Genomic DNA, 24945 nt, shown 5'->3' with positions numbered 1-24945 from the left:
GCCTATCTGGGAGCCATGCTCTAAGAACAGGTTTCTCATGTTAATCCGCTGGCTGACGTAAGTCCCCACATAACATGACAGTCATTGTGTCCCTGCAACCCAGAAGCGCACTCTGAACAGGACAGAGTAACAGAGCAGGAGAAGGAAAAGTTGTACGTTGCTGCAGAAGGCTGCCTTGACCTTGATTATCTTAGGAGGGCAGAATACATTTCTCTGACACCTGAGACCCTGGGCTACTGCCTAGCCCTAGCTATTCTGAACTGCCAAAAGAATTAGTGCTATGTTTAGAAAATGCCCTATTTTTCATCTGCCACCCTACTCAGCCTGGCTGAGTCTGAGCGTATATGTAAGTCTTTCCGAGAACTAGGTAAAGAATTTTGAGCTTTTATTTGTTCCAAGCGCTTGCCTATCAGGTTGCAATGAAACAGACTTTATTAAGATGGTAAATGGCTGTGCTACATACAAGGAGTTGTTTGTTGTTTTCTCTAGTCTAAAGATATCATGTCTACTCACCTACTCCACCAACAAAAGGCCAGGTGCTACATTGGATTGCTATTATACACACTTAGCTGGCTCCTGGTTCTCTCCTGATCCTCTACATTCTAGAAAGTAATTTTCAGTGCTGCTCTTATGTTATTCTTTCCTTAAATGTCTTCCACAGTTCCCTATTTCTCATCACTTCAAGGCAAGACATTCTAAAATACCTCTGCCCATCCATGTGCCACTCCATTATGGGAAATCAGCCTTACCATTCCAGGTTGATTTCCCATAATTCTCTCAACACATGGTTTGTACTGTAGTAAGGACACGTAATTCATGGTCATTCTCACTCATGAGCCTTTACCTTTCTTCAAGAGCCAGTTGACAGGGAAAACTAATATTTATTCACTACTTATGTATCTGGCACTGTACATAAAATATTGCCCACACAACAAGCCTCTTTTACAGATGTGAAGACTGAGGCTCACAGAGACTGTTTCCCAAGCTCATGTAACTAATAATAAACTGCCTTCAGCTAATCCTCCCTCTTCCATAAAGTATTCCTTCCCTTTTGATCTCAGCATCTAGCCTATGCCACTGCAATTTAGCACATTATTGTGTACAATTTTCTTTGTTTTCTGACTGCATGCTTGTCTTCCTCATTTCCGTGGTAAGCATAGAAGGACCATGTAGTATCTTTACAGTGCTGAGCATACAGTAGGTGCTGCAAGAGTATTGCTGGCTGATTTTTATGTATGTTATACGTATTGATGCCCAGTACTGAGTGCTTTAGATTATTTCAAGAGGCTTAGACTGCTTTCCAGCCAGAATACCATGTTTATATGAGCAGCAGAAAAAGAGTTGTGACTGGCTGTGTTGAGCTTTGCATCACTTCTCTCTCTTAATTCATCCTCTCTACAAAATGGGCTTTGGGATTGGTAGCATTGCGTGAGCCCACCAGGCTACATTAAGCATGGGCAATTTATCTTTTACTCTAGAAATGTGGCAGATATTGTTCCAAGGGCAGGTTTACAGTTCTTTATCTGAAAGCCTTGAGGCCATCTGTGCTTTGGAAATCAGAATTTTTTTCAGATTTTAGAGAGTAAATATATTGCTTGTGCTATATATCGTATAACTCCCTCTTCAGGGTCTGAGGAAGCACCTGCAATCAAGCATGTTAATATTGCTGCATCTCAAATGGAGTAAAGATAACAGGTTCAGGTCAGGTTTTGCCACCAAATAATTTACTAAAACTTACAAGAAAACTCTTGGTCTTCAGAGTTTTTAGATTTCAGAATTGTGAATAAGAGATTGTGAACTTGTTATTGAGATGTATTAACTTATTTATTCTTTCAACAATATGTGATCATGTACTTTTTCTTATTTTGGTGATGACGAAACTGAAAGACAGAAAGGTATAATGTGTCCAAGGTCACATGGCTAGTAAGTGACAGGGCTGGCATTTGAATCTATGCTGTCTGACTCCAGAACCTGTGCTTTGAAGAACCCTGAGTACTTCCACCCAAGAGGACTTTGCAAATCACACTAGCCTAAATCTCACCACCAACTGGTTATGTGACCTTGGAAAACTTCTTTAGCATGCTGGACCCCAGTTTTCTCCTCTGTCGCTGTGAGTGACATCTAGACGGCAGCTGGAGTATTTCATTCCAGGAGGGCTAAATCAGATGATCTGGAACTCCCATTTCTGCTTTGCCTAAAGCTCACTCCAAGATTTCTGCAAGTTTCTAGAAGCTTATCTTCTCACTGTCACGGTTGTTTTTTGTTTCTCCTAAATTAATTCACATTATGAATCATTACGAATCATCTCAGTACCTTGTTTTTATAAAGCATGATGTATGTAGACTCAAATGGGAAACTCAGTTTTTCCTCACAAGAAGACAGTATCTTTAGATTGCTTAATAATAGTTATCCTCGGCCGGGCGCGGTGGCTCAAGCCTGTAATCCCAGCACTTTGGGAGGCCGAGACGGGCGGATCACGAGGTCAGGAGATCAAGACCATCCTGGCTAACATGGTGAAACCCCGTCTCTACTAAAAAATACAAAAAACTAGCCGGGCGAGGTGGCAGGCGCCTGTAGTCCCAGCTACTCGGGAGGCTGAGGCAGGAGAATGGCGTAAACCCGGGAGGCGGAGCTTGCAGTGAGCTGAGATCCGGCCACTGCACTCCAGCCTGGGCGACAGAGCGAGACTCCGTCTCAAAAAAAATAAATAAATAAAAAATAAAAATAATAGTTATCCTCCTTCTCAAAAGCCCGTCACCTCCTCACAATTACATATTGCCCTAGCTTCTTTCCTGCCTCCTCCTTTTCCTTCCTTTCTCATTTCCTCCTCTCTTCCCTCATTTTCTTGCTCATTCCTTTCCTTCTTTCCCTCTTCCCTCTTCAGAGCAAAAACAAATTCCTCTTTTTATTCTTTCCAGAACTTAGTCATTTGTGTGTTTGTGTGGCTTTAGCTCTTGATAGCTTCAAAATGTCATCTTCTCCCAGTGACTTATGAATGTGTTTTCTTACATACAGGCAGTATCCTGTGTGTGAGTTCCCTTCTTTTGCTTTCCTGTGATGTCCAACCTGAATGTCATCTCCCTTTCCTACACCCAGACATCTGATTCTACACCCTGACTCTCCTTCCCACTTACCAACCCCCAGTCAATGGTTTGTGTGTTTCTTGCTTAGCTATTTAAGCTTAATTGTCTGGTGTGCCCTAAAGCTGAAATTTCTCTATTTTTCATGTCTAGTACCAGGTTTTAGTTTTAGTAGGTGTTTAATAACTACTAAAATAAATCTGACAAAGTAACCAAAGCTGGAAAGCCACTAAATACTCACTCAGAAATCACAGCGAAATTGAAGTCTGTAGCCTTGTGAAACACTTGTCTGCATATTACCCTGAAAGGAGGAAATTACTGGGATTGAGATTTCAAAGACAACTGTAGTCCTTTAGTAGGGAAAATATATCAGATGATAGCCAGGAAAATGCATTATATAAATCCTCATTCCCAGTAAAATGTAATTCAGCCTTGACCAAAATATACAAGTAACTCATCCTTGATTATAAATTCATGCTTAACTGATAAGAATCTAAGAGGTTTCTTTAGATACCTCTTAAAATATCTAAAGAATTTAGCAATGCTGAGTAAGATCTAGATAAAAATTATCTGGAAGAAAAGCTTTGTCTCACAAGGTGTTACCTACCAGCTTTTAGGACAGCTTGGCACATAGTAGGACATGAAATGCTTGATGATTGACTGAAATGTACAAGGAGAAATGTACAAGACCTACGCCACGGGTGGCAGAGATATTGAACACAGCCTGTAGCCTTGCCCTGTAAGATCTCTGGCTGTGTGTCCATTTTATGAGCAAGAGACCTGAATTTAGAAGACATGAATTTTAATCTCTCAGCTCTACCATAAATGTTTGACCCTCCGTAAGTAATTTTAGTTCTCTGGGCTTTGTTTTATCATCTGTAAAATGAAAACCATGGGCTTAATAGATCTCTAATACAGGCTTGAGTTGCTTGTATGAATATAGTTGCTTTTAGAAAAGTAATGACAAGTACATGGAAATAAACATTCAAATACTGTAGAGGGCAGGTAATAAGGAAAAGTCATCTCTCCTGTGCCCCCACTCCCAGGTCTTTCTCCTTAAGAGTAAGCCCCTTTGGCTAATTCTGTCTTATTCCTCTAAATAATATGTTAAGCCTCTGTTACTTCATTTGTTAATCTATACAATACCATTTGTCTTTGTATTATTCAAGGTAAGAAATTTAGCATACTATCATATTTTAATTTTAGATATATATTTTAATGATTTATATCCTTTTCCTTTATTACTTAAATAGAATTAAAGCACTATTTCTTAACCCATCAGTTTTAAGTAGTATTCCTGACTCTCTTTGCTTTCCTCCACTTCTTCTCCTCCTTATATTTCCCGCTTCTGTCAGTTAAATCATTACTTTTACACTGTCCAAAGTCATAATATTTAAATTCTCTTTTATAACTCTGATTGTCTTAAGTGCTTTAACTGTAGGTTAATTCTGAAAATTGAAAGTCAATACAGTATCATTATGTGAATATTATTTACTGCAAAACTACGAAATGTACCTGGACGTGCAGATGACAAGGTAGTCCTGTTTCACCAAATCTGGGCCACTTGAAGAGGAATGCTCCAAGCATTGAAGTCACATGAATTATCTTATTACACTCCACAAGTTGCTCAAAATCATTCTACATTTTTAGCTGTCTTCGTATTGTGAATGGCTTTAAATTTTCAAATACCCTCAAACTTGAAATTTAGATTGGTAGTTCTCAAACTTGACTGTACATTGGAATCAGAGGGAACTTTAAGAAATCTAATAGAGGATCCTAGGTCTAGAGTTTCTGATTTAATTGAGCTGGGGTGTGGCCTGAGCATCAGAGTTTTTAAAATTTTGCGACTTGATTCCAATGAATAGCCAGAGTTGAAGACCTTTACTGTTGAAACCCAGTCATGTCTAGTAGAGTCAAAAGTAATGAAATACACTGAGTCTTTGGACAACAAGAGCAGAAAAGTGAAACCCGATAGCAGCTGAAGGTTTATAGAATATTTATTTCTTTTTTGGTTGCAGCTATCTGCTTCCCAACCTACCACTGCTAAGACTGTTTCATAAGATGAACTTCTCTACACTCAGCTAATGAGGTGTTTCAATCAGCAGCTGTTCTTTGGATGAGAAGCCGATACTGTTTTAAAGCCTATTATTTTCTTGGGTGGGTATTCTGGAGCATGGGGAGCTGAAAGTGTTGCAAGGAAACTGCTGTGTGAAATTTGATTAGATCCTTGGTATTCATTTTTATGTTTCAATAACTGATTTGTTTTTTCTCCCCATTGTACTTAAGATTTAATATCTGTTGTATTTCCAGCAGTTCAAATCTAATTGTGTCGAATTTCCAGGATTGGAGGAAAAGTTGCTCCCATTCAACCCTCCTACTAGAAGCGCTGGAGCTAGGCTGGCGAGCATTGGACCCTAGTAAGTGTAGCAGGCTGTGAAGAGCGACTGGGTGGAAGCAGCCCCGGAAGAGCCCGTGTGAATGTACTGTCCTTTGGCCGCCTGGCAGTTAGCCTAGAAGACAAATATGAGAAAGGAGACGAGTTAGAGTAAATGTGACCCCACCTTGACCCTGTCTACTTCTCATGGGAAACCAGCCAAACCTTCACTCAGATTTTCTTCTTTTTAACAGCGATGTTGCTGAATATTGCTGCTGACACCATCCCCTTCTATCAAGTGTCTCCCCTTTTTATCCCAGTTTTCTGAGCATTTCTTTGGTAAGGTTGAGGTTTGTGTCAGTTACTGGGGAAATCTCTGTTCAGTACCAACAATATTGCAGCAACAGTACTGGAAACTGAAGTTGAGAAATTTCTCACTAGTATAGTACACTATACCAAAAGAAAAACATGTTTATTTTTTAAATATTTCCATTTTTGACCTATATTGGTCTAGAAGAATATGTAATTTTTATTTAGTTGTTATCATAGTATCATTTGCTTTCCTGTATACATTCCAGTTAAAGATAAATTCAGAATTATGAAACTTATGATAATATTTGAATGTCACTCAGTGGTACCACTTCTTCCAGTCAGTGTTGCTATTGTCTGTTGTCTCCAGGACTTATTTCTACATTTTACATCAATGGTTCTCCAAGTGTGTTTCATGGTCTACCAGCATCCCTTAGGAACATGTTAGAAATAGAAACTCCCTGGCCTTACCCCAGACCTACTGAATTAGAAACTCAGTGGGTGAGACCCATAAGCTGCATTTTTAACAAGCGCTTCAAGTGAGGGTCGGGGAAATGAAAAGAGGTTGCTAACGGGTACAAAAATACAGTTAGAGAGAAGGAATAAAGTTCTAGTGTTCGATAGAACAGTAAGGTGATTATAGTAAACGATGATTTATTACATATTTTAAAATAGCTAGAAGAGAAGATTTGGAATGTTCCCAACTCAAATAAATAATAAATATTTGGAGTGAATACCCTAATTATCCTGATTTGATCATTAAACATTTTATGCGTATATAAAAAATCACAGATGCCCCATAAATGTATACAATTATTATGTGTAAATATAAAAGATTACAACAAAACCAAGTCCTTCAAGTGATTCAGATCCACACTGGAGCTTGGGAAGCACCATCCTTGATGATAAACTCAGCTTCCCTTCTTCTGTGTGGATGTCCCTATGAGCTGCGCTTTCACAATCCCTCCATCATGTGAGCTAGGTCTCCTCAATCCATCAGCCATGCAGCAGCACCGCTGCACTCTGCTTTCCACAGTCAAGGTAAAACACTACTTTGAAAATCTCATACCTCTCTTATGCCTGTGAGATGATTATTTAGCTTCCCTGGGGCCTTCCTTCCCTTTAGGGCCTCATCACCACACTGCTGACTACTCTTGGTTCCTTGCCTGGCTTCCTCTATGGTCAGCAAGCTAACAGAGGCTATTGGTAAAGTTTGTCACTATTCTATCTTCCTATTAAACTTTCACTCTTCTACCCTGCTATTTTGCATTCAGGTTTATCTGAATCTTCCTGCATGCTTTAGACAGCTGTTAGGAAAATTCAGGAATGAAGCTACCACACACTCACTCTTATTTCAGCTGCACCTTACCTGATGCTTGACCATGTCTGGCCATAATGTGTGATCAATTTCCTAACAAGTTCCTTTAACTGCTTTTCTACCCTTTCCGACTGTCAGTATTGAAATTTCCATTTCTTCATCATTCTCAGCAGATACCCTCAACTGTAATCAGTCATCAACTGCTACATCTCTTGACTTATATAGAGCTGATTCCAACCATATTCTCTTTTCTGCCTCTTCCCTCCTTTTTGTCGTACACCAGCTGTGCCACCTATGCTTAATATTGAGTCTCATGCAGTCCTGCTCCTCTGAGTTCGTCTCCACTCAATTATCCCCACTCTCCTCATCTTTACTGTCTCCTCTGGTTCCTCTTTCTTTACATTTAAGTATGCAAAGCTCTCTCCTATTTGGCTAAACTCCAAGCTTCCTGGAGGACATGGCTATGTCTGATTTGTTCACCCCAGTTCTCGGCTCATAAAGGGTATTTTTTAAATTTTGGTTATTATTTGAATAAAAACTTCGTTGGTCCCCATTTCTCCTGGCAACCTTTCTGGGTCTTTTTCTGAAAAGCTTCTTGAATGGGCACCTTCCCTTTCCTCTTTATTGAAGCTGTTTCAGTGAGGGTCACTGATATGCTCCTAAATGCCTATCTCAGTGTCTTTTCTTGACCTTTGTTTTGAATCTCTCTATAGCATGTTATTATTAGCCCTTTGAAATTCTTTACTTGGCTGGGTGCGGTGGCTCACGTCTGTAATCTCAGCACTTTGGGAGGTTGAGGCGGGCAGATCACCTGAGGTCAGGAGTTTGAGACCAGCATGGCCGACATGGTGAAACCCCGTCTCTACTAAAAAATACAGAAATTAGCCAGATATGGTGGTGCCTGCCTGTAGTCCCAGCTGCTCAGGAGGCTGAGGCAGAAGAATGGCTTGAATCTAGGAGGTGGAGGTTGCAGCGAGCTGAGATTGTGCCACTGTACTCCAGCCTGGGTGACAGAGTAACACTCCATCTCAAAACAAACAAACAAACACGAAAGAAAGAAAAATAAATTATTCACTCTTTGTTCCCAGAATGCTTGGTTCACCCTACGATATAATTGCTGCTTTTCTTAGTTGCTTCTCTTCTTCATCTTCCCAAAGTAAAAAGTATCCTAGATTCAGTTCTTGATCCTCTTATCTCCTTCTCTCTGAAGTGTTTGTTGAAATTGTCCTTCAGTCTCCTTTCATCAACTATACTACCAGTGTGGATAATTCAAAACTCTCTCTAGCCTCAATCCTCATACTGACCTCTACTGCCACATTTTCAAATGCCTAAGAGACACTAATAGAAGTAGATACCTTCTTGGCCTGAAGAAAACAATGCTTCTCCATGTCAGAAAGTCAAGCCCCAAATGTGAACACCATCAAGTAGATAAGAGGTAGCAGCATCTTACCACGGCCCGCTTCATAAAAGCCTCCTGGGTTGCCTCCTTGTTTGCAGCTTTGCCACCCCAGGCAGCCAGTGCACTGGCCTGGAGGGCCCGTCCATAAGAGAAACTTAGTTTCCAGGGCTTTGGTAGAGGGCAAAGGTTGATAGCATTGAGGTTGAGAGTAGCATCCTCTTCACTCATGCCACCAGACAAAAAGCAGATGCCTGGTAGGAGAGAAGCCATTTCACTCTATTAGTCCCACCTTATGTACCCTGCTTGAGAAAGCAAGCAATGAACCTACCAGAAAAGTAATGTCTCAGTCTTTTCTCTGCTTAATTTGCCTGAACCGGGTCAGAGAAATCAGTTTGCTTTTGCTGAAGCTAGTTGGGCTAGAGAGAAGAGTTTGAAATACGTAAGGAAGGCAGTGAAATGTTGAAGAAATACATGGATTGTGGGCATCTGGGTAGACTTGGGATGCTTGGTATTCTGAAGTGTGAGGAGAAGTGCTGGCTGCCTGTGAGATAACAGAGGTTTGTTTCATGAATAGAAGCAGATTTCTGGACAAACACGAGTAGCTCTCCAAAGAATGAGGGCTAAGACCTTGAGTTAGAGAAGAAAGAAGGCCTTACCAGGAACAGCTGCAGGAACGGTACGGTGGAGAGCTGTTACGGTGGCCATAGCCACTTGCTCTGGAGTATACTTCTTGGTGCAGGCGTGTCCAGCAGTCACCATGTTGGGCTTTAGCAGGGTGCCCTCCAGGTAAACATGATGGTCATTCAGGGCCTTGTAGACAGCAGCCAGGACCTGAAGGACAAGAGGTCCCACCAGGTGAAACTCAAAGCTAGACTTAGAGTCACCTGACGTTGGCACATTTACACTGCAGGGAGGCAGGATGAAGGAATTCTCATTTGCTGCTTGGCAAAAGCTTCTGAGCCAGCCTCCAGGCCTCATCAGACCAATGTGTTGCTATCCATAGCCACTGAGCACAACCAAACTGGCCTGTCTTCATCACCCCTAATCTAGCTTCTCATTCACTGCATGAATGACGGGCATGGCTCTGCTTCCTAGAAGCCCTTCATTCCTTTCTTTCTATTACTCCCATGGTCAATGTCATTCCTTATTGAGACTGCATTGCTTCAGTTATTTGGGGTCATCTAAACAGGCCTCCACTGTCCATGTTTACAGAAGCTGAGTAGTCATATAAGCATACATTTTAGAGGCGCAAGTGCTTTTAGATTGCATTTCAGTGCACATAATTTTCCAAGTAGGGAAACTAAGGTCAGATGACATTATGACTCTCCTACTTTCCCACAGTGTGTGAATAGAACCACCCTCTTTCAGATATACTGTGGCTAATTTAGAAAGTCAGATGGAATAAAGTACTCTCTAATTACATGTTCTCGTTTGAGCCATGTGTCTTATTTTAAAATTTCTTTGTGTACATGTAATCGAATTGAAGTCAAAAGAGATAATATGACTTGCCCAAGAACCCACAAGTGGAAACGCGGATTCTCCCACCCAAGTCTTGGTACTGCAACTCCTGTGCTTTTTCTATATGGAGCATACCATGTACCAAAAAAGTGAAGGGCTGACGAGCACCTCCCTACCTTCTCAATGCTATCCATCCTAAAGACTACTTCAAATATAACAGCTGTTATATGTTAAGTAACAGCTGTTACCTAAAACTAAGATTTTTCAGCTAGAATTGGGAACTTCATATTTAAAACTTACCTTCTCAGTAACGTACTGGCAGTGTTCCAGGTCATGGTCTCCATCAGGAATTACCTCTGGTTCAACAATAGGTACAAGTCCATTCTAAAAAGGAAAATCAGGGAAGCAAAAGTGAAGCTCTGATCATTGTTATCCTTTCCTTAGGAGGAGATTCAACAGTTGCAATTGGTATAAATTGAAGCCATTATGGAGAAATACTATATAGGTGACTTAAAGGCAGTAGATTTTTTCAGAATGGGGTAAAAACTAAATACAAAACCATAATTTCTGTATCTCTTTCTAGAGACTATTCTAGGTGCCTCAGAACCTAGCTACTGCCTTTTTAGGGCATCTAAGCATAAATCATTAAGAAAGATGTCTCTAAGGTGGGTTAGTGAGGAAATTCAAGCAGTGTTTATAGTTCTAATTGGGAATCCCAGCTGTCTACAACTCTAGTAACCCCAACATAGTACTCACAGAAGAAAATCAAACTTAACTTGGACCCAGAGACATTTTAGTATGTGTTGGAAACTTTAGCATCTGGTCACCATCCTCCATGGAATTATTTGGATTGAAACTCGGTCAGAGCTGTCACTCTTCAGCTAGGAATCTAAGAGGATCATGTCTTGGATGTTACGGAGAATAGACAACCAAGTTCCCTGGCCTCAAAAGCCCGATCACTTATAAGACAGCTTTAGGAACTTTGACAGAGGGCAGCAGTTGATGACATTATCCTTTGAACTCATAGCTTAGTTGGACTCCTACTGGCTTCTGGAACCAAATCTCTCCCTACCACAGTTGGCTATAGCAACCGTTGTGAAAAATGCCACTAGGATATACTGGTGACGGAAAAGGAGGTCCATGTGTGGTTACAATATAATAGAAAAGAAAAGCTCTGAAGAAAACTCTAGCCTACTGTTTTTCAGCCCAAGGGGAAGGCAGAGCACCTGCTGACAGATGCTGGCGTAGCGAGCCAGGGCATTGGCGTTTTCCTGGATAGCGAGGCTGGATGGACACTGGTCGGCAATCCTCAGCACAGCACGCCATTTCCCAAAGTCAACGCCATCTTTCTTGTACTGAGCACAGCGCTCTGAGAGGCCATCAAGCCCTGCAAGTCACAAAAGAGAGAAAGGCTTCTTCACACCTTTGTACCAGATCCATGAGGTCTCTCATAAAGTGAAGGAGTTCTCCCTTGGCTAAGCTTTCAATCCACTGAGCTTGAGGACTGAAAACAGCCAAGCATATCAGCATTAATCACAACACTGAACCACGAGACCTAGATTTAATAAATAGTGTTTTGATATAAATACTATCTACTCCATATCTAGATAGAAGAAACCAATAGTTAATATGATACTCATTTTACAAATGTGGAAACTGAGGCTCCTAATGGTTAAGCGACTTTACCAAGTTTGAACTGTTGAAGAGTGACAGAGCTGGGACTCAAATTCTGCTTAGATAACACAATGTTGTGAGTTAATGCTTGTCTACTTGGGCAGAAGTACCTTGCAAAATTATCTAGGTAGCATGTGATAGAACCAGGATTCAAACCCAGGTGTGTCTGACTCAAAGTGTGGGGCCTTTCCACTCTACTGCTGCTAAATATTTTTATAAAAGTAATACTTCCAGGTGCAGAGTTTAATCTTCTTTGTCCAAGGGACTGTGGTAAGCACCTTATATACATTGTGTAAATTAATCCCTACAACAGTTACTCCATTTCGAGATAGGAGAACTGAGGGTCAGAATATTTCAGTGACTGGCCCAAGGTCACAGTTGTTAAATGGAGGAGCTGGTATTGAAAATCAGGTATGTGTGGCTCAAAGACCAGTGTAATAGTTGTGTTTTGTTTTCCCTTGCTTCCTTCTTTACTTGGCTTCATTTCTAGCTTACACTGGCATGATTCATCTCAGTGGGCAATATCCTTACCTTGAATGGTGGTTTCTTTGTTTGTTCCTGCAAGGGGAGCACCTCCTTGGTCTAACTGTGGATACAAATAATTAACAAATAATTAACAGGTGTCAGATGTCAGGAAAACACAAGCAGAACTCTTGGAACTAACTAATAGTTTGCATCTTTTACAGACAAGGAGTTGAATTAGCAAAGTGTATTAGTCATTGTGGGGGACCCAGTTCAGTCCATAGCAGAAGGGAAGTTACCTGGAAGGTACAATGTGAGAGTGTCTACCCTAACATTTATTGAGCACCTGTATACACCAGGTATTGTGTTAGTACAGGAGGTAAAGAGAATTAAGGATACAACCTCTACTCTCTACATAGCAAAAGTCAAAGTCATGAGCTCGAGAATTAGCCTAAACTGGCTCTGACCTTGCCTTGCTGTGTGGGCAAGTTATGTTACTCTTCATAGTTCAGTTTTCTCACTTCATCTCTAAATAAGGGTGATAATTGAGTCTACTACCAGAAGTTATGAGAATTAAATGAGTTCTTGGAATGGTAAACACTCTTATTCAATGGATATTAGTTTTCACTTTTGAGAAGTTTATGCACTATTGGAAGACCTAGTTATAAGATAGAATAGTAAATGCTTTAATAATTATAACAGTTACCATTAAGTGAATAATTATGCAATATAAACTTTTTCTTTTTTTTTTCTTTTCTTTTCCTTTTTTCTTTTTTTTTTTTTTTTTTTTTTGAGACAGGGTCTCACTCTGCCATCCAGACTGGAGTGCAGTGGTATGACCACAGCTCACTCCAACCTCAACCTCCAGCGCTCAGGTGATCAATGTTTCCACCTCAGCCTCCTGAGTAGCTGGGACTACAGGCATGCACCAATACACCTGGCTACTATTTTTTATTTTTAGTAGAGACAAGGTCTCGCTGTGTTGCTCAGTCTGGTCTCAAACTCCTGAGCTCAAGCGACCCTCTTGCCTTTGGCTTCCAAAGTACTGGGATTACAGCCGTAAGCAACCATGTCCAGCCTAGAAACTTTTAGTCATTTCATCCCTGTAAGAACATCATGAGGTAGCTTCCCATTTTAAGAAATGAGATTGAGATGCAAAGAGATTAAGAATGTGTAGAAAACTTGAGTGAAAGAAGAGGGCACTGGAGGAAAAATCTAGAAGAAGATCTGGTTCTCTGTGGGAAGATGATGATGGAAAAGGGTGAGAAGAGAAATTAGATGAGGAGAATGTTCAGAGTGTTGGCCCCACTCTTGCCAGTGTACTGGGAGTTTGCCTAGGACAAAGCAGACGTGAGGTGTGAATGGAGGTGTTCACCTTGATTCCCACCACGATCCCCTTTTCCTTGAGGATGTTTCTGAACAGCTTTCCCTGGCTGTCCTTCTGGTAGAGGGTCTCATGGAAAAGGATCACACCCCCGATGCTCTGGTTGATGGAACTGTCCACAGAGAAGAGGATTTCTCGGAACTGCCGGCGGTTCTCTTCGGTGTTTTCCACCTTGATCCTCTGCAGGCGGTTCCCCATGGTACCTATGGTGGGAGGGCCGAGGGCAGCATAAGGAGCAAGCCAGGGCTTTCCTGTCAGCCTTCTCCACATCATCTCAGAGACCTTCACCACGGTGGAAAGCAAGACTCCCTTCCTTTTTTCAGATAGTCAAAGTTCTTGCCTCAATTTTTTGTGTTCCAGGGAGAAGACCCTGGTTGCTATCAGGTTGCTGGTTAGGGAGTGTGTGGGCTGGGCATATAGAGGTCAGGGTGGAAGCCACCATCAGGTCCAGGTGGATATGTAAGGCCCTCAGGCCTCTTTAGCCTCCCTGTTCCAGTCCTCAGTCTCTCTGGATGTACATACAGAAGGAGGGATGGGGCACGCTCTTGATTCTCAGGGTTCTGTCGTTTTATGGCAGATTGTGCAACTCTGCCACAGCTTTCCCTTGTGTCATCCTGAGTTTCTCCCATCCATAAGCCCTGTCCTATTCCAGATGCAGATACTTTCCTGCCTTTCCCGACTGGACTGACTTTAAACTGACTTCTCACTAGCAGCAGATGCCTGTGTATCTGACTTTACGCTAGTTACTAAGTTTCTGGCCTTACTACAAGGCTGGATTCAAATGACCCCTGGCAAAGGGCCTTAAAATGAAGGGCTTGAGCCTCTTTCCTTGGCTTTCAGGAATGTGCCTACTACTTACAGGACTCAAAAGTTCTATGCTTACTGAGTCTTCTGCTCCCACTCCTGTGTACATAAACCTTTACTTCCATAAAGAATATGATTATCAAGCTGTTTTTGCTAAGTGTAGAAAAAATAATATGTTGTTATATGATGGGACTCCTTTTTACACTTACCTACAGATTCATCTGCAGCCAGGATCCCCTTTCCATTGGCAACAATGCTATGGGCAATTTCTGAGAGCTCCTTCTTCTGCTCCTGGGTGAGGGCTGGAAATTGGTGGGCCATCGCGACAGGTCTGGAAAAGAGTGTAGGAGAGTTGTGCACAGAACCGTGGGTGGCTCGGATGGATGCATGATCAAGACAGTTGGGGTGCAGACATGCTATGCAGACTGCTGTGACACCTCTGGCCTATTTCCACAGCTGGATAAACAAATGAGGTGTGTTTTTCCCCCGTCACTTATTAGTTGCAATTAGCCACAATGAATGAAGGTGGGATGCTGAATGTTCATGGTGATCCTAGACAGAATGCTTTCCAGGAGACCTTTGGAATCACTAATTCAAACACTGAACGAACTAATTAGTGACCCACTAAAATACGACTAATAGAGGGAACTGCAGTAATGGACTGTCTCTCTGTGCTGTGGACTCCTGGTGCCACTGTATTTCCATAATGGCTTGAGGCTAGGACAATGACACTCTTGGCCTCTGCAGTTATCCTCCACTTTGCTCTGTTAGTCTGTAGTTCCAACAGATTATTCTCCAGGCAACAAGCTTGAAAGGATAAATCTATACATAGTCTTGAAGCTAAGTTCCCTTTGGCCTCGGACTACAGAGAGTTGGGTGCAAGTTTCTTTTTCCTTATATTCAACCATCTATGAAACCCCTTGGGGCAGACCAGAGAGGATGTTTCCTAAGTGCCTCTGGGCTCAGGTTTCTCACTGCCTATGAGGATGCTAAAGTTGTATGGCAGTCCCTGCTCCAGCTTCACTGCTTTAGCAAGGGGAGACTCTGGCTTGAAGACCCCCTAACCAAGCAGCCTCCATACTGGTGGTGCTCTGAAGGGGATTGTTGCCCCTGTTTGGCTGCCACTTTGGGTTAATCTTGAAAATGCAAACTCAAAGAGCCCTCACTTTGGGTGTTACAAAGAGTGCTTTTTGCATAGGTTGGGCTACCAAAGGAAAAGTGGTAGTGAAGATTATCTTGGGTACCTTCCTATCCAATCCCCGGGTCTCCTCCTTTCTCTCATCTTCTCTCCCTCCAATACACTCAGCACGGGGTGGATGCTCCATGTCTACATATTACTTCCTGGAAGCCCAGGGACACCTCAGGTCTCATTTGATCCACTGGCAATGAGGTAATTATAGCAGGTATTATCTTCATTAATTAATGAGCAAACTAAGACTTAGAGAAGCTAACTGACTTGTTTAAGGTCCCAGCTAGGATGAAGCAGAGTCCCTATCCAGTCCTATCCTCATGACAAATATATTTCTCTACACTTTCTGCATCCCTTTGGGGTAGGCTGTCAGTACTCTGTCCCTTGATATAAAGAGCCAGTGGCCACTGAGCTAATTCATGAGAAGGTGTAACTGATGACCTCATTGTTGCCTCTCCATTTCAACAGAGGTTCTTTTTTTTTTTTTTTTTTTTTTTTGAGACGGAGTCTCGCTCTGTCGCCCAGGCTGGAGTGCAGTGGCTGGATCTCAGCTCACTGCAAGCTCTGCCTCCCAGGTTTATGCCATTCTCCTGCCTCAGCCTCCCGAGTAGCTGGGACTACAGGCGCCTGCCACCTCGCCCAGCTAGTTTTTTGTATTTTTTAGTAGAGATGGGGTTTCACCGAGTTAGCCAGGATGGTCTCGATCTCCTGACCTCGTGATCCGCCCATCTCGGCCTCCCAAAGTGCTGGGATTACAGGCTTGAGCCACCATGCCCGGCCTCAACAGAGGTTCTTTTCTTAACCCAAAAGAATGAAACTGCAGTGCTGTTACTGGGGTAATAGGACAAGCTAGTGGGCAAGAATTTCTAGAGAAGGTGACCTTCCAAGGCCCATTACGTTCCAGCCGCCAGCAGAGCATCTTTGCCCTGTTTATATATTAGCCTCTAATATTGGAGTAAAAGATTTTTAGCTTTGGACCTGGCCTCCAGATCATCATGCTGAAAAAAGCCAACTTGGGGGTGATCTTCAGAGCAAGGTGCAAACTTTCTCTCTCAGTTTAGGCATCTGCACAAAGGAGTTGACAATTACCGAAAAGGAAAGATGGTTTCTTAATGAAACAAAAGGAAAAATCAGCCCAATAATAATAATAACAAGTGATCATGTATTGTCAAGAACTCTGCTAATGTCTTTACATGCACTATATAATTTTTCTTCAAAATAATCCCAGAAGGTGGTTGGGCTCTTTTTCCCTCCCATTTAATAGATTAGGAAAGAATATACGAGAGTGTAAATTACTTGTCCAAGGACAAATAGCTAATAAGGCATCAAGTTGAGATAAGTGGCAGCACTCCTTTCCATTCAAGGGAAAGAGTGAGTTTGATGGAAAAAAAAAAAAAACGGCCTTTGGATGATTCCTAACATCCTTGATGACACCCTGGAGTACCTTAGGCTGTGGGTGATTACACCGTGGACATTACTTATTCATAAACATCTGACACATTCATGTAGAGGCTTGCTGCTAGTAGATCAGACAGACCTAGGTTTAAGAACCGTCTCTGCCTAATCTAACTGGAACCTCGGGCAAGTCAGGCAGCTTCCTGAGTCTCAGTTCACTATGGATTAAATGGTGATAATCACTGTTCTGGTTGTCTCTTTGCCAGGTAATGCAAATACAAGCTGTGAACACCTTGCTCACTGTAGTTGCTCAAAATATGTTTGTTAAATTGCATGATACACATGACAAAGCTTTACAAAGCACTATAAAATGCAATGTATTACTAATTCTCTTTTTTTAATTAAAAAAAATCACCTAAGGGGCCTCTATGTTTCTATTTACTACCTATTTCCAAACTATTTTCTTCAATCTGGATGTGCTGACTCAACCAGAATAACAGTGAAAAGGTCAATTCAAACTAATACTGTTTACAGGGAGTTAAACTTCCACAGCGGGATTAAAGGTCTGTACCACGTTAGCACAAATGTCGCCTCTCTGTTAATCATAAAACAGGGTCACAGGCCAATGTTCACCACAGGGAGACTGGAGGCCAGCCTGGGATGGGCAATGACACGGAACAATTTCAGTATTCCTAAGCCTTTGCTCTCTGAGGTCTCAAGCCAACGTTTTTCAGTGTGATGGAAAGTTGTTCACATTATATTATTAAATGAAAAACAAGTTTCAGAGAAGCATGCAATATATACTATCCTCCTATTTTTTAATTAAAAAATGATATATACCCATACTGTGTGTGTGTCTATGGAAAGAAAGAGTGACAACTCTGGAGTTACCTCTGAAGAATGCGGTAGGGTGGAGAGATTCTCACATTTCTTTTCTTTTTCTTTCTTTCTTTTTTGTTTTCTGAGACAGGATCTTGCTCTGTTGCCTAGCCTGGAGTGCACTGGCACGATCGTGACTCACTGAAGCCTCATCCTCCTGGGCTCAAGAGATCTTCCCACCTCAGACACGAAGCAGCTGAAAGCTACAGGCACCTGCCACCATGCCCAGCTATTTTTTTCATTTTTTATTTTTGGTATAAACAAAGTCTTGCTATGTTTCCCAGGGTTTTCTTGAACTCCTGAGTTCATGTGATCCTCCCACCTTGGCCTCCCAAAGTGCTGGGATTACAGGCGTGAGCCACTGCACCCAGCCACATTTCATTTTATACATTTTTTTATCACACAGTTTATTACATATGTGTAACAGGTAAAATGTATATAAATCTGGAGGAAAGTTGTACTAACAACAGAAGGTAACCACAGAAAAACAGAGCTACAAATGACCTCAGAGATATTTGTGTAAACCCTGTCACTTTAGAGATGAGGAAACTGAAGCCAGAGAGACTGTCTGATGTGCCTTCTAAGTTGTGATGTTCTAGGATTGCAAGTTACATCCTACTGGCTTATGACTTGGAATTCTATTTCTAATCCTTCAGCAAAATAGCAGATAGAATCCTATAGTATGGTTCCTTCTACCTTCCTTGAAGACGTTCTGTGAAAACATAATTATTCGTAACATGGATATTTAATTCCTGGAGAAATAGAAGGCAGCAGAAAGTTCGTTTGCTTCTCTGTGTACAAGACAAATGGATTTTTAAGGCAAATGTGAGGAGGCTTATTTATTGAAAGCCTGTGATTTCTAGGCATTGCATGCAGCACTTTTGTACATGATGCATAAAGATGCCCATAGCTTCATTATCCACTCCAATGTCCCAGTGACAAGGGCAGTGGGATGATCTAGGGCAGCCCTAGGACAACCTGATTTCCAGTGCCCTTCAACACATGTGGAGCAGCCCAGAACAAGTCCTGAATGGTGCTCTTTCCTCTAAACTTGGACTGAAGACAAAGGACTTCTTAGATATTAACCTTTTCCCATTCCCTGTCCCAGTATCTTTGGCTCTAACCTGGGCCTGGGTGCTACCCAGATGTGCCTTAGCTAAAGTGATGAATAGCAGGACAGCAGAGTTCAAGCTCTGGTGCATCCAAAATGAGCCCTAGGTAACTGTTTAAAGAGAACTTATTTTTTAAAAAGGCAACGTATTCTCACAAATGCCTATTTTTCAGAGAGTAGAGCAGATGTATAAAAAAACACAACTTTTTTATTCCTACTATCTTAAGCTGTAGGGTCTTCACAATCTCTGGGGCCAGCGCAAAATGTTCTGGAAAGTTTCAAACATGAAGGGTTTGGAAATTCATAATCAAGTGACGACTATGCTCTGTGAAGTTTCCAACCCTGTTGCATTTCCTCATTCGAGCAGTGGGTGAAGGCAAAGGGTAAAACACTCCAAGAGTTTGTTTCTGTGACAAAGAAACTTCAGTGTCAGTACCAGTAGGTGGGGGAAGAGAATGTAGAAAATGACATAAGGCAGTTGAGATGTAAATAAATCACTAAAATAAGTAGTTGTTGTGAAAAGAGAGTTGAGAGTTGAAATGAACAGGAATCTCAAAAACTGATTAGAACCTAACCATAGAAGTGTTCAAGTTGTTTTTCCTAGATCAGAGACTCACAAGGGCCTTATTCAGGTAACATATGTAACTGGCAATCAATCTTGGGCATTTTGCCACCTCTCAAAAAGCCAGGAAAGGTGTGAATGAGCGTTTATGCTTAGAGAGAGGAAAACAAGCATTTCCCTCCAAGCAGAGCCATTACGTTTTCAGCCACCGTAAAGTTTTTCCCGAAAACAAAGGCAAACCAATCTTCCCTTCTATAAGCTTAGTGCTATTATTAACCCCTTATTCACTGGTGCAGTCCAAGTATACAATGGAAGCTTTTTTACTTACAGTTTGGGAGAGAAGAGTCCTCCTAGGTATCAAAAGCTGTGAGTGAGGCAGCAACTGCCAAATAAGACAGATCTTTGGTAACACACAATTTTTATAGACTTCTCATTAAAGTTTTTTTTTTTTTCCAACGTTTACCCTCCCCTTTCTACCTTGACCTAGTAGGGAGGTGTTTATTCAACACCTCCGATTGGCTCATAAACAACCAATCCTTGAAATCATGCCCATACACTCCTTATACTCACAGAATGTTAAAGCTGCAAGGAATGTCTTTAGACCATGGAGTTCCTAATATAGACTCTCCATTTCACAGATGAGGAAACTGAGGCAAGGAAGATTAGGAGATTCCCCTAAGTCATGCAGCTAGTCAATGACGGAGCTCTAGGGGCCATTAAATGATAGTAGGAAGGCTGTTAGTGTAGCTGTAACACTTACAGAACACATGAACTTGGTGAAAGGTTTTTGGTTTTGTTTTTTACTTGTCTGAGCCTTTATTTTCTTTTCTGTAAAGTGGGATCTCAATTTCATAGTACCATTAAGTAAGTTTGTATAGTGTCTGTGTGCAGTAGGCATTCAAGAATCATTATTTCCAAATTAGGCAATCAATGCTATATATGTGTGTGTGTGTGTGTGTGTGTGTGTGTGTGTGTATATTTGTTTGTTTGTTTGTTTTTGAGATGGAATCTTGCTCTGTTGCCCAGGCTGGAGTGCAGTGACAGGATCTTAGCTCATTGCAAGCTCCGCCTCTCAGGTTCACGCCATTCTCCTGCCTCAGCCTCCTGAGTAGCTGGGACTACAGGCGCCCGCCACCCCGCCCAGCTATTTTTTTGTATTTTTAGTAGAGACTGGGTTTTACTATGTTAGCCAGGATGGTCTCGATCTCCTGACCTCTTGATCCACCTGCCTCGGCGTCCCAAAGTGCTGGGATTACAGGCGTGAGCCACTGCGCCCAGACAATCAATGCTATATTTTTATTATTTATCTTCAATATATCATTAGTAGCCAATTCCAACAATTTATTATATAATTTATAGTTAAATTTAAATAATCTTTCAATAAAAGAAATGGATTCTGAATCCTTGAATTTCCCATGTGTTAATTTTGTCCAGATGGGAAATAAAATATTCTGTTTTAAAAAATCATTGTCTCTCCCATCTTCTCCAGTCCTCCAAAACCTAGCTGGGCTCTCTGATGTATTTGATGCCAGAAATCGTTGTCTTTTATTCCCATTCTCTCGCAATCTTTGTACTTTTATCTTCAAATTTGGTAAAAACTAGAATTAAACTCAAAGAGATTGAACTAAGCCATCAGCACCCGTAAATATGGTACTGTCTGGATATGGGTTGATTCTGGAGGGTTTTTTCCTAAGTATGAAATCCAAATTTAATCCCAGAGAAGAATAAAAATATTATATGCTTCCAGAGGCAAATGAAGAATGAGGCAAGTAAATGAGGGAAATCTAAAAGTGATGGAATGACCATAAGTACAGAAAAGGATAAATTCTCATGAATATGTTCTTTTGGAATAATTCATAAAATGGAAAACAAAACCAAGATGCTTGATGTTGCAGAGTGTAACACTAGAATTTTTGGATGAAAAGGTGAAATGTCAACAAAATGAAGGAAAAAATAAACAGAACTAGGTGATCTAAAAAAGTTTAGATTTAGTCAGCTTCTGAGAGTGGTAAGTATTCATCATTGAATGTGAATATTGAAGGAAACTGAAGTATTTGAAACACAATATTGAGGCTCATTTGGCTAGGGAAGTTTTGACCAAGGCCTCTCCTGAGGATAGTAGAAGGACAGACCAGGGAAAGGTCCTATCAGCTCCCTTGACTCCACTTACTATCTGATGGTATGTTTCCTGGTTTCCCCAACTTCAACTGGGCTCATTCAAGCTCCTGGTACCTGATTCATCAGACCCATGTGACCAGCTTCGGGGCTATGTGAGGTTTCATCCTCTATGATTTTTGGTAAAGGAGGATGGAGGAACAAGAGGTGGATGGTGATGAAAGAATAGAGAGTAGGTGTAATGAAAGTTCTTGGGAGTCAGGGCGGGGGTGATCAGTACCATAGCTAAAACATTCTACCTGCTGAGAGATGCTACTAGTACTAATTACTCTTGTTATACAACAATAATAGCTATCCTTTTTTTTGAGAGTCTATGATGTACCTGGTTGTTTTCATAAATTATCTCCAATATCAGTGCCTCTCTGAAGAAAGGCTTATTACCCCCATTTTATGCATAACAAAACTCTCGTTCAGAGAGGGCAAGTAACTTGTCCAGAGTCACAGTACAGGTAGATGGAGAGTCTGTCTCATTCCAAGACAGTGATCTAAAGCAGAGCTGCTTACATTTTGGTAACTGCAGACTCATAAATTAGCTCTTTCCCTATTGCCTTCTCAGCAGTTTATAACCTTGGACATTAAACCTTCATTAATCAGGGAGGAATGACTTGCGTCGGCAGACGTAGGTGTCCTTGGTGAGCTGGGCATGGCTCCACGTGAACAACAGCCTGGCTAGGAATGTCAGAACAGCATGAGTCCTCCTGCCCCGAGTGCTGCCACTTGCTGCTGTTTCTGTAGCATCAGCGTTTGCCCACCTCTGGGGATTGATGTGCAATCGAAAGTCAAAGTTCAGGAAAACAAAGCTAAGCATTTACTGGACCTTAGAGAAACAGCAACTCCTGACCAACACACACTGCTTGCAGGGCTTTTGTTTTTATTTTTACTTTTTTTTTTTTTTTTTAAGTCTCCTAACACAATAAAATGTTCCAAATTGAGTATTATATGTGGAAACAGCATTGGACTTGGAGGCTGTGAAACACTGGGAAATTCTTCAACCTTGGTCCAGTTTCCCCATCTGTAAAATGAACTAGGAATGCCTCCATCAGAAATGTATTATGAAGCATGAATGAAATAATATATGAGGGGCGTTTTGTTCAGAATAGGTTTTCATTAAATAGCTAGATCTGAATGCATAACTCTGGTTTAGAGGCCTTTGATTGTAAGATCTTTTAATAGGCAATATGACAACAATACTATTCATGATCGTTACAGTCAATACTTCTAACAATGGCGTTGCTTATTCTCTACTCCCTTCCCAACTCTAGATATTTCTTCTGGTTTGAGTGTGATATATACAAAAGCCAATCCACAGACCATGTGATAAATGTGTTATTAATGCACAGCATGAGGTCTGAGTCATAAGCAAACTTGTACATACAAATAAATCTCACATATTATAGAGTTACACTTACTGCAGAATTAGCAATATTATAGAGAAATAACTTTCATAAAAAGAGACCGCATTACACAATGCAACTGGAAGAATCGCGATTGGCATTTTAAAACGTATTTTCCAAACTGTGGTACGGATATTTCCTTATCATATTGCGATCTGCTTTGATGGTTGGAATAGGTTCAGGACCCCAAAATCAGTAGTTATTACTTTGTTCTAGAGATAGAGCTATGTTTTCTCAGCATGGTTCTTAAAAGTGTTTTGTTGTTATATGTATAAGGCATTTTGTTAGCTATGGAGACTTTTTAGAGGATATGAGGTGAGTAATACTGGCCTATTCTCAAGAAATTTGCATTCTAAAAGGAAGAGAAGATTGAAGTTGAGAATCAAACCAAATCAAATCAAACCAAATACAAAAATGTGTATAAAAACATCCAGAGATTGTTGTTATTGTTGTTGCTGTTGTTATTGCAGCATTCATGGATGACTGTGTGAAGTAACATGAAAGAAAAGTCCTGCGAAAAACCCAAATATTTGAGAGTTTTTACAAGGCCAAGTCAATTGATTCAATCTGTCAGACTGTAAGACCTACGGGGGTCTGGGGTGGTAATGTCTTACCAATGTTTCCTCATTATCCAGCCCCATGCCTAGAATACATTAGACACCCAATTAACTTTTGTGGAATAAATGTATCAGTAAATATATGAGTATCAATATGGGTGTATATTAGTATCAATCTCAGAAAAGTCTAGAGTAACTGGCTTATAATATTCATCCCAGAGAACTTTGAAATAAATAATAAGTAGAGTATGAACACTTCTTTCTTTTAAAACTATACTAGGTTCTGAAAGCTCTTCTATCATTGTTCATTTGGAATTTCACAGGCATCCAGGCTGTAGTGCCTTGCAATGGTACACAAGAAACACAGCCTCCCTACTTTCAGCAAATTCTGGTACAACATACACAACACAAAATTTACCATCTTAGCCATTTTTAAGCGTTCAGATTAGTAGCATTAAGTGTATTCACATTGTGGGGCAACCAATCTTCAGAACTCTTTTCATCCTGCAAAATTAAAACTCTATACTATTAAATAACAGCTCTCCATTCATCCTCCCCACCATCCCATAGCAACCACCATTCTGCTTTCTATCTCTAACAATTTGACTATGCACCTCATGTAAATGAAATCATGTAGTTGTCTTTTTGTGTCTGGCTTATTTCACTTGGTACGATGTCCTCAAGGTTCATCCATGTTGTAGTGTGTGTTCGAATTTCCTTCATTTTTAAAGCTGAATAATATTCCCTTGTATACTGCATTTTGTTTATCCATTCATCTGTTGACAGGCACATGGGTTGCTTCCACCATTTAGCTGTTGTGAATAATGCTGCTATGAACATGGGTATATAAATATCTTTCTTTAGACTCTGCTGTCAATTATTTCATGGTTTTATTGAGGTGGAATTCACATAGTATACAATTCACCCATTTAAAATGTACAATCCAATAATTTTTTAGTCTATTCATAGAATCAGAGTATTAGATGTCGGTTTGTGAGAGATGTGGTAGGTTTTTCAAGATGCTCCAAATCTGATGGTACAAATAGTTTTAAAGCACCAGCATGAAGTCCAGGAGCAACAGGCAACAGTTGTCCAGGAGCAACTGCAGCAGATTTGAGAATAAAGGAGTCATGGGTCCCATTTCATTTCCTTGTGGTAATTTTTTCAGATGCTTTTCATCACTAAGAAATTTGAACTCTGTGTATTCTAGGAACACTAGAGTGCCTTGTATATTCAAGTATCCAGGGTAAGTAAATTCAAGAGTATCCAAATTCTGGGGCTTAAAAATACCCCTTTGAGAATAAAAAGTAAAGCTAATGCTTGAAGTATGTTGAAGAACTGGAGTATTTCCTTGTCTGAGGAAATGTGGATATGCAGTTTGGATGTTGCAGAGGCAGAATGAACAGGAAATAATTTCACAC

At 40.9% G+C, this 24945-nt stretch overlaps 1 protein-coding gene across 1 annotated transcript; it reads right to left on the bottom strand.

Moving 5' to 3' along the window:
• Positions 1-4672: 4672 nt before the first annotated feature.
• Positions 4673-19842, bottom strand: ALDOB (aldolase, fructose-bisphosphate B). The gene is made up of 9 exons (XM_025360017.1): positions 19727-19842; positions 14472-14593; positions 13450-13661; positions 12144-12198; positions 11165-11325; positions 10239-10322; positions 9137-9311; positions 8532-8731; positions 4673-5590 (listed from the first exon to the last, which is right to left on the bottom strand). Exons 2-9 carry the CDS (start codon positions 14581-14583, stop codon positions 5495-5497), a joined length of 1095 nt encoding a protein of 364 aa, XP_025215802.1. The 5' UTR covers positions 14584-14593; positions 19727-19842; the 3' UTR covers positions 4673-5494.
• Positions 19843-24945: the final 5103 nt, after the last annotated feature.

This window comes from Theropithecus gelada, chromosome 15, assembly GCF_003255815.1.
Source record: "Theropithecus gelada isolate Dixy chromosome 15, Tgel_1.0, whole genome shotgun sequence".
NCBI classification, from domain to species: domain Eukaryota; kingdom Metazoa; phylum Chordata; class Mammalia; order Primates; family Cercopithecidae; genus Theropithecus; species Theropithecus gelada.
This window is presented reverse-complemented; position numbering and strand designations above follow the sequence as displayed.

Coding starts and splice junctions, on each gene's coding strand:
- ALDOB (XM_025360017.1), bottom strand. CDS start 14,583: ATGGCCCACCAATTTCCAGCCCTCACCCAGGAGCAGAAGAAGGAGCTC. Junction 11,326..12,143: donor CAAAGAAACCACCATTCAAG/GTAAGGATATTG, acceptor TGTGACTTGCAG/GGCTTGATGGCCTCTCAGAG. Junction 5,591..8,531: donor CTTTTATGAAGCGGGCCGTG/GTAAGATGCTGC, acceptor TTTGTCTTCTAG/GCTAACTGCCAGGCGGCCAA.